Source organism: Apium graveolens, chromosome 10 (genome assembly GCF_009905375.1).
Source record: "Apium graveolens cultivar Ventura chromosome 10, ASM990537v1, whole genome shotgun sequence".
NCBI classification, from domain to species: Eukaryota; Viridiplantae; Streptophyta; class Magnoliopsida; order Apiales; family Apiaceae; genus Apium; species Apium graveolens.
Window position 1 is genome coordinate 189,590,372 of NC_133656.1, and position 14,881 is coordinate 189,605,252.

The following is a 14,881-nucleotide window of genomic DNA, read 5'->3' on the forward strand; positions in this document are numbered from 1 at the left end:
TAATTTCCAGAAAAAAAGTATAATTTAACATCCAGAGACAAACTAACTAAAGTTAAAATTATAATGAGCACTCACAAAGTGTTCTTTTAGCATGTAAAGAGGGGCACTTTCAATAATAATCAACTCTATCACAATGTTAGATCCACAGTGCTACTCTCCAAGGCATTTTCTTATTATTGGATAATAACATCTTTTTACTAATCAAAATTGTGTGAAATCATGATATGCTACAAAAGAACCAAATAAGCAAACATCATTCAGTTTCTGATTACAGTTATTTAATTCACGGACCTTCTTATCTTGTGGACCTCTGGTAGGTAGAGAACTAAAGAGCTGGAGGGTCATTCAGATTGAATGGTGTATAACCTGTGACCACCATTGTCCTCCTGTACATTCATTTACATCTTATCACTGCCAATTGTGGAGCATCCTCTCTCCATACCTAACACAAACAGATCACAAACCAAACCAAAAATTCCCGGTATATCCCACTCGAAAGCAGATTTGAGGTTTATAAACCAAACCAAGCCAAAAATACCCAAAATATCTTGCTCGGAAGCATGCAGGAAACTTGGAGTTGGATAAACATTACACAAATCTTACCCCTACTTCAGAATAGACGCTGATCAGAAACCAACTTTCGTAGAATTGAAGAGCAGTGAGATACTAGCTAATACATGTTACACAGTAAAAATTGTAACTAAGCAGGGTCATTAGTACATTACACTTTACCTACTATTAACACTTATAATGAAGTAATTAGTTAGTTAAACTAGTTATATAACCCGAATCTTTGACTTGCCAAATCACACTTTACTTGCGCAAATCCAATTCTTGATTTCTCCAGATCAAATTCCATCCACATATTTTGCTGATGATGATGTCCAATCACATATGCCTCAATTCCTAATAATTCAGAATTCCCAAATGTGAAACACCAAACTGAATCTTTTCCCCGGGTCTCACCAGGTACACGATACAATAACTTTTCACCCGAGATGCTCATTTCAGCACCTCCGAACATAATGCCAACACTAGGCAAACTCGGTAAACTTGTCTGATTTACCGGGATTAAATAACATAAATCCATAGCTCCTTGGAAAACAAAATTCGGGTCATCCAAAACACGTAAAATCCTACTTGTTTGATTCAAAAACTCATTTCTTAACGCATTGTAAGCCGGACCAAGTAAAAAGCTAAACTGGGTACCCGAATCAACCATAGTTTGACCCGCCCCAGTATGATCAGGTTCAAGTATCGATTTAGGCAAAGGTAATATTTTATTGGAAACTTTAATCCCTTGTAACTTAACAGTATATGCTGCTCTATCATAGTAAGGCAATGGGATTGAAATTTGAACCAAAGGTGTATAATTCAATGGCATTAACCAAGTAAAATTATTATTTCCTAGCAATAACATACCAGAAAAATCAGAACCAGAAATACAATACGAAAATTTTGGAAATTTCATTTGAGAAATGAAAGACAAAGAGCCACGATTCATACCCATTAGGCCAGTAGTCTTAAAATCTTCCTCAGAGTTACTACTATACCCCGAATCCATACACCCGAAAATCGTTCCAGGAACATTAGAGCCTCCGATACCAAATATATCACTAGCTAAATTCCCCTCAGACGACGAAGCATCAGCATATGACAAAGTAGCATGACAATGCTGATTCGAATCACAAGAAGCAGGTATTGGAAAATCTTGGGTTTGAGTCATGCAAGTTGGTGATGAGCAAGTGATAGGTGAGTAAGATGATGAGGTATTCGGGTTAAACATAGGTCGAGTTGATGTGGAGTTTGTTGATGTTGAGTTACAGTGTAGCCATGATAGCTCACTGCCTGTATCAAGAACCATAGTAACATTTTGTGGAGGTGATCCAACTGATAAAGACACAGTTAAAGTCACATTGTGATGAAATGGCAGCTTGTTTGAAGATCTTGGAAATGACCCTGTTGGAATTTCTTGAGTTTTCAAGGGTAAAACTAGCATTTGATTAGTTGTAGAAGCTAAAGTGGAGTAGAGTAGAGTTTGAAGAAAAATAAAATGTAGAAACAAGAGAGGTTTCATTGTTTTCTTTTCTAGTACAAAATAAAGTGCTAGAAGTGTAAATTGTATGTGAATATATATATGTAACAAGAAAATAAGGCCGAGCGCGATGAGGTATCTTAAGTGTTTAAGAATTTATCTCTCATCATCCAAGTTGCTCGATTCTCCCTCATCCCGAGATTTGTTAAAACATATACTCGATAATAAGGAATATACACCTATGATTTATATATGTAGGTATGTAATGAAGAGATGGGGTGTAATGGAAGGTGGAGACATGGAGTGTGTGCAAGGAATCTGGAGATATGGTGAAAATGTCAAGTTCAAGTACTGTAAGCAACAAGATGATTGAGACTCGAGTCTTTTGGTAAGGACCATGTAATAACAAACAGTCGGTGAGTATAAATTTTATTTCTTTTTGTTGCTCCTTGTGGAAATGTAATAATTGACTAATTATATCTGTAGCTTGTACAACTGATTTACATTATGCATTGTGTTAAGTTGTTGCAATTTCAACCATCTTAACTATACACATTTCGAACATATCAATAAATCTGGTTCTCTTTTGGGTCTCTGTGACAAGTGAGATGATATATTAAGTTTCTTGTTTCCCTAACCTGGCCTAATAGGATATCAATGGCTTCCGAATTGAAAATTTTTGGTAAATATTTCTTTTGCACAAATAAAATAAAGATACATTTTCTGAACATCGCAACCGGTATCGACCGTTACAAATCCTACACTTGACATGTAAATTAGACCTAATTCTCCACATTATTAAAAATCGAATCTTAAATAATTTGATCAATAATCGGTGCTCTCACCAACTCAACTACGCATCCGCGAACAAAAAAAAGGTGTAGCATATTTTTGGAAAAAATTGCAGATTTACAGTGACAATTAAGCTGTGTTTCACAGCATCACTATCACATGACAATCATCTTAACAACAGGGAGGGTTCAGTAAGTTAGGTGAGATCTTGGTATAGCAACAATAATATATACACTTCAAAAATCAAATTTGCACACTTAACATGAAAAAGCTAAGATTAGTCATCTGTATATTTAATAAACTGAAAGCTACATGTAACTACTTTGGGAGTTCAATTTAGCCAACTGGGTTGTGTTGAAAATTCCTTTGATTTTTAAGTGGTCAAACTATCTAGAATATGTCAAGTTTTATGAGCCATTCTAGGGTTGACTTTTGTTGACTCCGTTGGGTCATTTTGAAAAAACCGAAATAATGGTATTTTAAAAAAGAACAAGAATAAAAAAGGGAGGATGAAAAATAAAATGACAAGAGAAAAGGAGGGGTATAAATTTTAATGATCACATGGGAGGTTGATAGTACGTGTAGATATATCTTTATCATCTTGGAAGAAGGTGTTTGCACATGTCTTGTTGTATTAGGGATGGGAGAATCGTTATTTTGGGACCCCCCCTTACATTTCTATCGATCCAAACCAATTCCCTCCGAATGCTCAAATTTCTCGTTGTTTTACCTCATGTATCGGAAATTGTGATTAGTGAATTAAGATTTTGATTTATAATTCGGTCTGTCTACTGTCAGTGACTCCAATAAAAATGGATTCTTTTTATTTTATTGATGAAATTGATGTGAATGCAAGGCGCCATTAACATTTATTATTCAACCACCAATAAGAAGAGCTCATCTACATGAGATAGTGATTATTGTGTGCTCTTGGGCACACCATTGAAAATCCTTTTAATTTATTGATTGATTTTTTAAAAAAATTAAATAAATAATTTGTCAGTAATAAATTATTTATTAAATCGATTAAATATTATTAATTAATTTATTAACGAATTTTAAAAAACTATCAAATATCTATAACCTTCTCAATGAAATACTTGCATGTGTTTTTAATTTTTGATAATATTTAGATTGGTAGGAGAGTTCTTACTTCATTGTTAGTACCTTGTTTGATAAGTTTTGAAGTTCGATTTTCGTTCCAGATTTGAAACTTTTAGAATGGGAATGTAATGTAAAAACGGTCTTTTTAATGTGTGGCCAAATACACATAATAAGCATTAACTCTTAAGAGTAGCTATTGATTTTGTTCTATTTATTATTCTACCATAATTTATAAAGAACATATTATATTGATATGAATAAATTTCCTCCCTTTTTTTGTATTTGCTCATATCTTGTAAAAGGAAAAATTCAATATATTGAAAACTGGTCCAGACACATGAGTATTATAAAAAATTATATATATAGAAAGTTTATTTTCATAAAGTTTTAATTAATATTGGAAGGAAAAAAAATCTTTTAATTAAAATGGCTAATAAATACATAAAACTGCTTATAGGATAAACCAAAAAAAGAGTTTGGAAATCACTGTTTTGATGCAAGTCGTTGCCAAACGGAACCCATGTATGTAGTATTTGAATTTAAGGTTTGGGTCTAGTGTTACTACAGTATTCTTTACAATGACTTCACTTTAAAGCATGGCACAAGGTACTGACAACCAAACAATCATTGTCTTCTTCATCGAAGGATCTAAGTCGACAACATTATTAAAGGCTTGCTTATTTATATTCTCATCACTATTTATTTTATGTTACGCATAAAATAAAGTTCATAGGATAATCCGATTCCAATCTACAAGATTCGGAGGGACAACGTTTCCGAGTAAAGGCGGTCGATTTACATTTCGGGGCTGGGTTATCGGCATTCTATTCCAACTTAATTTATATTTTTTACAAATTCATTGGTTATCGAATATTAAACAGTTCAGACATCAGTCATTTAATATCGTAATCTAATTAAAAATAATAAATATTTAAATTTAAAGAAATGTTAGAATTCTTGAAAAATATTTTAAAATTGATACAAAATACTCCAGGTTAGGGCTGCACATGGGTGGAGTAAACCGATCAACATGACCCAACCCAACCTTTTTTCAACCCGAAAAACCCGATCAAATTTAAACCGGATTATAGATGAGTTGTTTTTTTGATCAATCGACATAAATGGGTTGGGCACGGATTACAAATATTTTTACCCTAACTCAACCCAACCCGATTCATTAATATATTCTCCATAATTTTGTATAATTTTTTAAGTTTGACATATATTTACGTCTCTTCTCGCTTGTTTTCACGTAACAACTACAATACCTTAAATGGGTTGTGTATTATTTTCTCATCTCCAATATCATATTAAGTTTCCTGAGTAATAATTTTATTTATTCAATTTATGTTTGCATATTTATTTTCATTTACAGATATACGGTTAATCATTTGGTTATGCATATAATTTACGATATGATATACATTATTAAAATTATGATGTTAATCAAATTTAAATATTAGTACTATAATTATAATTATACAAATTTCATTTTTGTCTAAATTTTCAAAATGAGTGATAATAAATAGTTTTGAAACTTTTTTTATCGGATCATTCAACCCATCCAAACTAACCCAACCCGACCCAAACCGAGATAGGACGGGTAGGGTTGGGTAACAAAATTATATTTTACGGGTTGTATTAAAAAAATTCAAGCCGATTTAATTAGATCGGGTTGTAAAATCGCCTCTAACCCGGCCAACCCGACCCACGTGCACCCCTGTACATTTAAAGAAATTTTACATTCTTCTACTCTAGTTGAGCAGCCCTGAGTCTTCGAGACGATAGTAACAAGAAGAAAAACCCAAACTCTCCGAATTTTTGGTAAAAAAAAGCATTTTCATTTGTGCAGAACTTTTTACAAAGAACTCATAATTGGAAAGAATCTTTTGTAACTTTTTACAAGGGGCAACGGCAACAAATAATCAAAAGCCTCAACGGGAATGACTAATGAAATCATTGTTCTTGCTAATTGTTACAAGTTCAAGAAATGATTTGACACTCAAATGATCAGGCAACGGTAGTTTTGTAGTTAAATATCTGATGAAAAAGACTGCTGAAGTTGAATATCTTTTTGTTTCTGCAGCTGGTATAAATTGAAATGATACAGACTACAATTACAAAGTTGTGTGGCCAGCCAGGTTTCCTTTTAGAGCCTTCAGGCTTCAGCTGAATACTATCGAATCCGTAATCCGACTAAGTTTTTAGTTCTCATTGCTTCGGTATTGAAGAGCTTACACTCATACTTTCGAATAATTCACAGGAAACAACATTGTTGGATTCAGAGGTATACCTTGTACGTTTTCCAGGACTTTTATCAGGCCTTCTTTGCCATTATGTCTAAAATTGCTGAATATGTGCCAACAATTGCACATGCCACTCCGGATAATATTACGAAGATGATAATCACAATCTGCAGAAAATAATCACAAAGGTAACAGGGCCGTAAGAAAAAGCAACAATATAAAATAACTACAACAAAAAAGAAAAGAGGCCCTTCCCGGCACACATGATCAGAAACTGAAATTTACCTGGGACTTGGTAAGTCGACCTTGGTTTATACTGAGATAGCATATGCATGGAAGTATTATAGCCTGTTGCAATTTTTTAATTAAGATATAATTACATCATTTTAGAATACTACGACAACTATTAAGAGAATAAAGATCAGACAGGTTTTACTACATTTTCTGGTAAATGGCTAAAACTCTGATCGAAGATTAAGCCTAAGAAAGTATAACTGGATTGAAATGCAAACACTTACAACAATCATCACCAGAAATGATCCGATCAATGCCATCATGGAATCTGTAACCCAAAATATGAAATATGGTTTACAGAGCATGTCTTTCTTAGTGTATGTCTCAGCAGGCTAACATCACAATGTTGCCATATGATAAAACTTATCTGAATAAGAAGGGATTAAAGTCTTACCAAAATATGGAACTGCCAAAGTTATGACTAGCGTTGAAATGACTAATATAGTTCTAATTAAGATTGACACACTATAAGATTCTTGTTGAGTAGAAGGCAATAATTCCTCAATTCCATATGCCACAGGGGTAAGTGTCAAGGCATACTTTGTAACTGGCGCTATAACCTACAAGTAATATTTATTAAACTTAGCATGCACAGATACGCACATGGATTAAGCAAGCAGTGCAACATCAGAAAGAATTAACTATAAGCTACATAAATAAATATTTCATACTATTGTCCAGGTTGCAACTTTGGATGCAACAAAGTTTGTAGGCATGTTTAAAGTGAATTGAGATTTAATGGCTTCCCCAAATATAAGGTAACCGCAAATTGCCACTCCCATATACAAAAGCCCGGCAGTGATAAAGCTGCAATGTGATTGACCAACATTAGGAAAATCAACTTAAATTACCTGTAGCAGGTAGCCATAATAGAGAAACTTCAGATATTAATAACCACCTGATTATAAGAACAGATGAAAATCGATTTGGCTCATTCATAGAAGAATATACATTCGGAAAAACAGAATGGCTTCCATAACAAAAGCCAAACAGACCAACTGTAACAGGGAGGTTAGTGAAGTTTAGAGCAGAGCCGCCTGGATGAAACCCAACTCCGTCTACAACCCCGATCCATAATAAGCAAACAACCACCAGGACCAGAGCCAAAACTCCTCCAACTGGGTAAAATTACCTCAAATCAGTCACAGCAGCTTAATAACTTATTAGCCAAATGATTTACAATTACATATATACTCTGTAACTGTGATAAACCTGAAATATATGAGAGCAAGCTCAAATCTCGAAGCCAAACTGTTGGAAGAATAACAAGAGTTGATATAATGGCACAGATATAATAAGAATCAAGATGCATTCCAGCAAAGTCCACATGGGCATCTGGGTATAAGGCGGATAGGTTATCACACATCATTATCAAGTACTCCACACAAGAAGACTACAAGAAGAAGAATCTGTAATTCAGTCGATAACAAATATATAATGCAACAAGCATTAAAATGCGTTTAACTACCACAATAATAGCGCATGCACTTACATATAATTCCACGTATAAAATTGCCTACAATCAACCAAAACCAAGTGTTAACATTGCTGTATAGCTATTTGGATACTGTGTACTTATAATATTGGACAAATGAATAAATTCTGAATATACGGTTAGTAGTCATGTTTTTCAACTTACAGCTATGCATATGCGACCTGCCATGCCAAAAGCAGCCTGTCCGATATCTGGGTAAGATTGTAATCCTGGAGAGCTTTCTAAACAGCGTTTCAACAATATTCCAGTATAGCAAGTAATAGCACCAAGAATTAGAAGGAGTGAAAGGCTCAACCACCCCCCTTCTTTGACAGCATATGGAGTCGAAAGTATTCCAATGCCACATAATACATTTATTGCTGCATCATAAGAAGGTTTATCTTGAAACTCAATTTGGCAACAGACGCTAAAGTATTTGGGTGACAAGACCTTGGACAGATTTACGATTTAGTTTCTTAGGAAGCTACAGTTCCATTAATATTTTGAACTATAGTCACTGTTTTATGTAGCTAGTTGATAGAAAGAGAACCGAGCAATGTACATGATGTGCTTGAAGTAGGAAGGTGTTTTTCAAATAACAGGATTTAAATGGTACCGTTAAGGACTGACTGAGAAAAAGAGCATTTTTGTTGCTGCAGCAATTCACTGAAGGATGAATTTAAGCTTGTAGTAGCAGATGACCTCACAGGGAGTGTTGAGGTAGGCACCTCTTCTTTGTCGCTTGTTTCTGGAATGAGGGGCTGAGTCAGGAAAAACTCATCCTGTATCGACTGGGATCTTTTGTATGGCGAAGACTGAGTGGAGTTGCCTGTTAAAAAACTCCTGGATGGAGGGGTGCCTGTAAACATATCTATTGACGTCCTGCACACATCGGATTACTGTCATTCCTAAATTACTATGTAAGTAGTTCAGAAAATTTTTAAGTGTACAAAAATTGCCTGATTCATTTTGACTTCTGAATAATCAAATTACAAAAAGTAAAATGGTAGATTGATGTGCACATATGTCATATTCAGCTCTGTTGAACAAATACTTTCAGCAGTACTTCAATTAGTTGAATCAAGAGAAACATAATTTCCAATTCTTCGACCAAGTCGCAAAATCTCAAAATTTTACGACATCTCAAATAGAATTCACAAAACCAATCTTGGTGCATTTTCCTCATCAGTTAGCTGTAAATGATTTCAAACATTACATTTGAGGTTATGATTTATAAAAAGGTCAAAGCTTCAATTCCAAAAGATGGTTTTTGTAATATAGATGCACACACAAGAATATGTTGGTTCAATAGCATCTTACAATTCATCTTACAATTTTTAGTTAAGTACAGTTCTTATTTAAGTAAAATCAGTTTCAAACGAGAACTTATCTCCTTTAAAAACCAAATACTCTGCCCTGGAGTTCAACACAAAGTGCTAGACTGAACATGTCAATACTGAAAAAAGTGCATGATATTTGGCTCGTACGATTTTCATTCTAAGTATAGTTCTCATTTGAGTCTGAAACCTATAGATATTTCAGGTATAATTCTCATTCAATTTTGTTAAAAGCCCATTGAAATTACCGATTTTGTTCTTTCCAGAAACAAATTGCAGTAGGCAAACACACAAATGTAATCATGCATGCAAACATATATGAATATGAGTGATTTCATATGTATAAATCTAAAATTATTAGTTTCAAAAAAGAAAAATAGAATGATAAGTAGAATTTAGTACCTATAGGTTTGGGGCCATGCATAATTAGAATCGGCTGTGACATCATCAGAATGAGGATTAACATTGTCATCGTCGTCGTCATCATCGTCGCAATAAGTTTCAGCTTCATTTTGTTCGTCATCTGTGCCAACCTCAATCGCACGATCCAACCCATATTCCTCATCCATCTTTATCTTCGCCATTATTTATAAATTGTTTATTAAAAAATAATAAGCCTAGCTAATCACAGCTCTAATCATGAACCAATATCAAAGCTGATTGATAAGCATTTTGGAATTGAATTTGAGAATCAAGGTCCAAAGTTAATAGAGTACGTGCATACGGTTTTCGTTTTTGTTTTGTGCAGGTTTGATGTATGGCGCTTCCGAGTAAATTACGGTAGTTGTGAATTTTATTTGTTTTTTTAGCAAAACAGTAATTAATTAATTTATACAAATACAAAAATACTTTTGAGTCTAATGTGATTATGGATAGAGACACGGGGTCATATGTTTATCTGCTGTCTGGCAATTTATCTAATCACAATGATTTGCGGATCAGATACTCGTAACGCTAGAACACATAACGCCCAATTATAATTATTGAAAAAAAGTGTTAGGATTTTAAAATATTTTTTCAAAACACGTGACATGGCACTTGAATTTTGATTTTGAGCACGTATTTTCACACGTGTGGTCTCGTATATTAAAGAAATTTACTATCTATTCATTAACCCAGCTTCGTTAAGACAAAAGTTAGAAATAAACTTTTTGATTAGTTGGGGAAAAAAGATTGTGATATGTTCATACTACTCCATACTAACACATAAATCGTGTCTCAAAACTAAAGATCAACAACAAACAAAACTTAAGACTGCTAAGAGTAGTAGAGTACTTTAAATCTCTGGCTCTCAATAAAGTCTCCTTTTGCAGAAAAGAGCTCAGAGCCATTAGGTTCCATATTTTGTTTAAAAAACAAATCAAAACTCAAGGTGTTCACGTGTGAGAACAATTGTTCTGCACTAATTTCAAATAAAGTTTGCTAAATAGTGTAAACAAAAATCATCTAACTATTACTTGTGAACTGCTCGAGCGCAACCATGTGCCTATATTTTGAGAATGCGTACGTGCACAGAAATAAAAAACTAATTTGTTTTATTAAAAATGATTCTAGAGACTGCAAAAAGTTTATAACTAATGGTTTAAATTCAAGTTCTTAAGCTCTTAGCTTTTCATTTGGTTCCTCACTGAATGCTACTAAGTGTTAACCTAGTCAGACTCTAAATATAACATTTAAAAGTTGATTGTAGCCCAACAGATATGACATTCCTCTAAAAAGAGGTTGATCGAGATGACTGTGAGCGTGTGAGTTTTATGGTAAATTTGGAGTATGATTTTGGTAATTAATCGTATTTCTTGACAGCAGGTGGCTTGTAGAGACTTTCCTCATTCAAGGCATACCCGTGCCAAATATCCGTTCAGTAAGACCAACCACGAAAGCTACTGTCAACTGGTAATCCTGATTACGTTAGTGCTTAATATTTTGGCATTGATGTTATATTAGAGGAATTGTGGGAGATTTTCTAACTGATACTATTTTGGTGCTTTGTCTAGCATAATATTGTGGTTAAAATTTGTTTTTTCTTTTTTGATTTATTTTAAATCTCAGTGCTACTGCTTCGTGTGCGATACAATGTCTCCTTGCATAATGTGGATTGGATCGAGGGCACATTTTCATGCTACATATAATGAAGTTTGGGAGTTGTAGAGGAAAGGTATGCAAGAAACCCATAAAGCTAAGAAAGCCACAGAAGAGGTTGATAATACCATGGTTAACAAATTTCCGGTGTTAGTGTTGCTGAGGGAAACTATTCAAGAGTTCTACAGAATTTTGCTTCAGTTCGGTAAAAATTTCCAAGTATAGCTTGTTGACGGAGGAATCTGGTAACAACAAAGATTGAGGTTTCTCGCCGGAACTAAGATCTGTGACGGTGGTTCTTTGCCGGGAACCTAAGCGGTGTGTGGTTGATTGTGGTTGTTTTAGGCTGAGATTGATCAGAGTAAGTGGTGGCTCTCTTTTCAGCTTTCAACTTTTTACCCTCTCAATGTTCCTACGTACCCTTTATATAGGGATCAAGCCTGACGTAGTTCTCGTAGAACAGGAAGTCTAATGAGTTTATACTTCTTACTCCTAAGCCCAGTAGAAGCCTATCCGATATCCATCTTCCGCTAGCTTTAGGAATGTCCAACTATGAGGCCCAACTGCAAAGGCCCAAGGCTCGTCCGTAATCGTAGGACTTCACGGATAGTGCATCTCCCTGCGCAAGGATAACACTCATTTACAGCTATCTCCCTTGATTTACGAACGCAGGTATAACCACGGTTCACCCCAAATGTCAGACGCGTCCCTGTCCCCCGAATGAGGATAACCCACCAGATAGCAGGACAGGTGATCCCAAGCTATTGGGTGCAAAGTGCTGGATGACTCCAAAGTTCTCCAACGAGGACACCCGTTGAATACAAGAACAGAGCTCCCAAAGCACACACCAAAGTAAACCCCACATCCCCAACGAGGACACCCGTTGAATACAGGAGGAGGCCTTCAATCATCAGGCATACCCGTGGAGGCCTTCAAGCTTTTCACGGACATCCCCCTCCTTGACCGTCTCAAGGAGGGAATTCTTCAAAGAGTACCTGCAACAAATACATTAGTAAAAATAATCCTCCATTGCTCCTCTCCATGCAAGCTTTGTCCTGAATTCAACATCAAAAGTATATAGATCAAACACAGGACGCGTCCTAACCAATTGGGCACGTCCTAACCTCCACAAATCCAACCCTGCTTTAATCATTTCTTATAACATGTAAAGTCACAGGGCACGTCCTAGAATATAGGGCGCGTCCTTAACCTTATTAGACTTGCACCGTCTCCTCTAAACCATCATGCACAACATTTTACTTTCAACGACACATCCTTGTTAAGGTAGGCGCGTCCTAAAGCATCCATCACCATAAGATTTCACCTGCCAAGCACTTTCATAATTATTGACGCATCCATAACGCCTGGGCGCGTCCTTCCTTGACCATGCACTCTTCTCGCCTCGTAACATATCCCTTTCCAAGTAGGCGCGTCCCGAATACTTGGACGCGTCCTCACTTTCACAACGCAATACTAAGTTTGACTGTAATTAGCCCGCGTTTGACCCGAGTCAATCCAATGCCAAATTTTGGGTATAACAACTACCCCCCAAATTCCATTTGCAGTTAAAAACAAAATTGGAATTTCTTTCCAAGCGAAATTTGGCTCAAAATATGTGGACGCGTCATGACAGGAAGACGCGTCTTACTTTCACCTTCTGCATGTGGTGTACAGCTGTCGTCCTTAGGGTCGTCCTTCTTCTATAAATACCCTAGTTGCACCATACCACCACCACCATCTCTTTTTCTCTCTCATACAACCGCCATTGCCGCCTTTTCAAGCAGGAGTTTCGAGGTCCAAATTCCGGTGATCTATCCAGCCATTTCCCTGTTTCTTTAGCTCAATCCAACCGCCAACTCACAAGGTATACAAATCTTCCTTTACTTTCTTATTTAACTAAGTAAATCGAGTTTAATGAGCAAAAACTCGTTCATATGCTTCGAGTTTCCATGCACCATTCTTAGCTCTCCTTGTATGTATATGTGTATATATCTGTAACTATAACATGTTTTGCTTCCCTGATCTCCCAACTACATGTTTCTAGGATTTCATCATATTTCCCCCAAATTGTTAACAGTCGATTAACATTCCACGATTGTAATCATGTTGGACGCGTCTTCCCGATAGGGCGCGTCCTGTATCTCCTAATTTAAGACATGTTTAAGCTGTCCCAAACAAAGGTAATATAGGGCCAAAGGTTTATTAGGACGCGTCATTATAGCACACCCCCTGCGGTAGATTTTTAGGACGCGCCCTTCCAGTATCCTTTTTTCCATCTTTCTTTTTCTTTTTTTCTTTTTTTTTTTACATAAATGGACGCGTCCTCAAATTTTTATTCATTCTTTTGCAGCTGGAGGACGCGTCCTCCTTCTCACCATTTCATCCATTCAAAGCCCTCAACAAACGCCTCGGAATCTACTCCCCACATCTGATAGCTTTTAAACCCGACTTTCCCAACATCCACAGGACAAATTCCTTCCTTAGAGCAGAAAGACGCGTCTTTCGTTCCCTTAAATCAAAAAACTCTATAATGTCTGATTCCAGCTCCGACTCCATGGACCATGTTCCCATAATTTCAAGAATGGAAAAGAAGGGAGTCAAAAGGCAAAGAACTCCAATTCTCCATACAAAGGCCGCCATCGAAGATTGGACGGACGACGAAATTATCCCTTCTACAAGCCAAAAACCTCAAGGAATGGCTATTTCTGATATGGACGCGTCAAACACACAGGACGCGTCATCTTCTCAGAGCGCGGCTCCTTTTGGGGACGCGTCCCCACACAGTGTAAGCGAATTCGAAAGAAGGATTCCTGACCTTGAGACATATCCCGTATCTCCTCAAAAGTCTGATCCTCCCCTAGAGCATTGGGAACCTTCAGATATAGAAATAGATTATGACTGGGCGAGGCTCGGTACCCTTACTGAAGCAGAGAAGAATGCCAGAAGGAAAAGAGAGGGTAAGCTGGCATGCGTAGCTCTTAATTCTACTGCGTCTAACCTGGAAATCCAGTGGCACATGAAATACTACGACATGGAAGGCATCTGGGCGCGCCCTCTTCGAACCATAAGGCCGCATATTTTTAACATTGGGAATCAAAGGATTCCCCGAATGGTGCTTACTCCAAAATTGATTTCTCTAGGCGTGGGCGCGCCCTTGCACCCATACATTAAGAAGATCCTGAAGTGGTATGACGTCGCTCCGATCCAGTTGTCCCCAAACTCATACAAACTGGCTTGGGCTTTGTACATGATGTATCACAACCTCAGGTTGGGCGCGCCCTCTATGAAGGAATTCAGCTTCTTTTTCAGCATAAGAAAATCAATTCCTGGTTATCACTTCTTCGTTATCAACAAGTGGCTGAACAACAAGGGATTTAATGAAGGCAAGATCAGCCATGAAAGGGATTGGAAAGAACCCTTCTTTTATATCTATGACGTCAAGAGATCCCGTGTTCGTTTCAACCTAGAACCAAGTAAGTAACTCAAAAACATGTTTTCATATACCGGACGCGCCCTATTG

At 36.3% G+C, this 14,881-nt stretch overlaps 2 protein-coding genes across 2 annotated transcripts; both read right to left on the bottom strand.

Annotated features, from left to right (window-relative positions):
- Positions 1-243: 243 nt before the first annotated feature.
- Positions 244-2,422, bottom strand: LOC141690386 (aspartic proteinase PCS1-like). The gene has a single exon (XM_074495193.1). It carries the CDS (start codon positions 2,075-2,077, stop codon positions 773-775), a length of 1,305 nt encoding a protein of 434 aa, XP_074351294.1. The 5' UTR covers positions 2,078-2,422; the 3' UTR covers positions 244-772.
- Positions 2,423-5,780: 3,358 nt separating this feature from the next.
- On the bottom strand, positions 5,781-10,000 carry LOC141690385 (amino acid transporter AVT1G-like). Its single transcript, XM_074495192.1, has 11 exons — positions 9,685-10,000; positions 8,562-8,827; positions 8,111-8,325; positions 7,964-7,987; positions 7,684-7,864; positions 7,370-7,589; positions 7,143-7,278; positions 6,866-7,031; positions 6,696-6,739; positions 6,463-6,525; positions 5,781-6,344 (listed from the first exon to the last, which is right to left on the bottom strand). Exons 1-11 carry the CDS (start codon positions 9,864-9,866, stop codon positions 6,249-6,251), a joined length of 1,593 nt encoding a protein of 530 aa, XP_074351293.1. The 5' UTR covers positions 9,867-10,000; the 3' UTR covers positions 5,781-6,248.
- Positions 10,001-14,881: the final 4,881 nt, after the last annotated feature.

Bases quoted from the DNA above. Each gene is read 5' to 3' on its own strand.
- LOC141690385 (XM_074495192.1), bottom strand. From the start codon at position 9,866: ATGGCGAAGATAAAGATGGATGAGGAATATGGGTTGGATCGTGCGATT. The intron at 8,326-8,561 runs GTACCATTTAAA...CTTATGATGCAG, and splicing joins TTCTCAGTCAGTCCTTAACG to CAATAAATGTATTATGTGGC. The intron at 6,345-6,462 runs GTAAATTTCAGT...TATTTTCTGCAG, and splicing joins GTCGACTTACCAAGTCCCAG to ATTGTGATTATCATCTTCGT.
- LOC141690386 (XM_074495193.1), bottom strand. From the start codon at position 2,077: ATGAAACCTCTCTTGTTTCTACATTTTATTTTTCTTCAAACTCTACTC.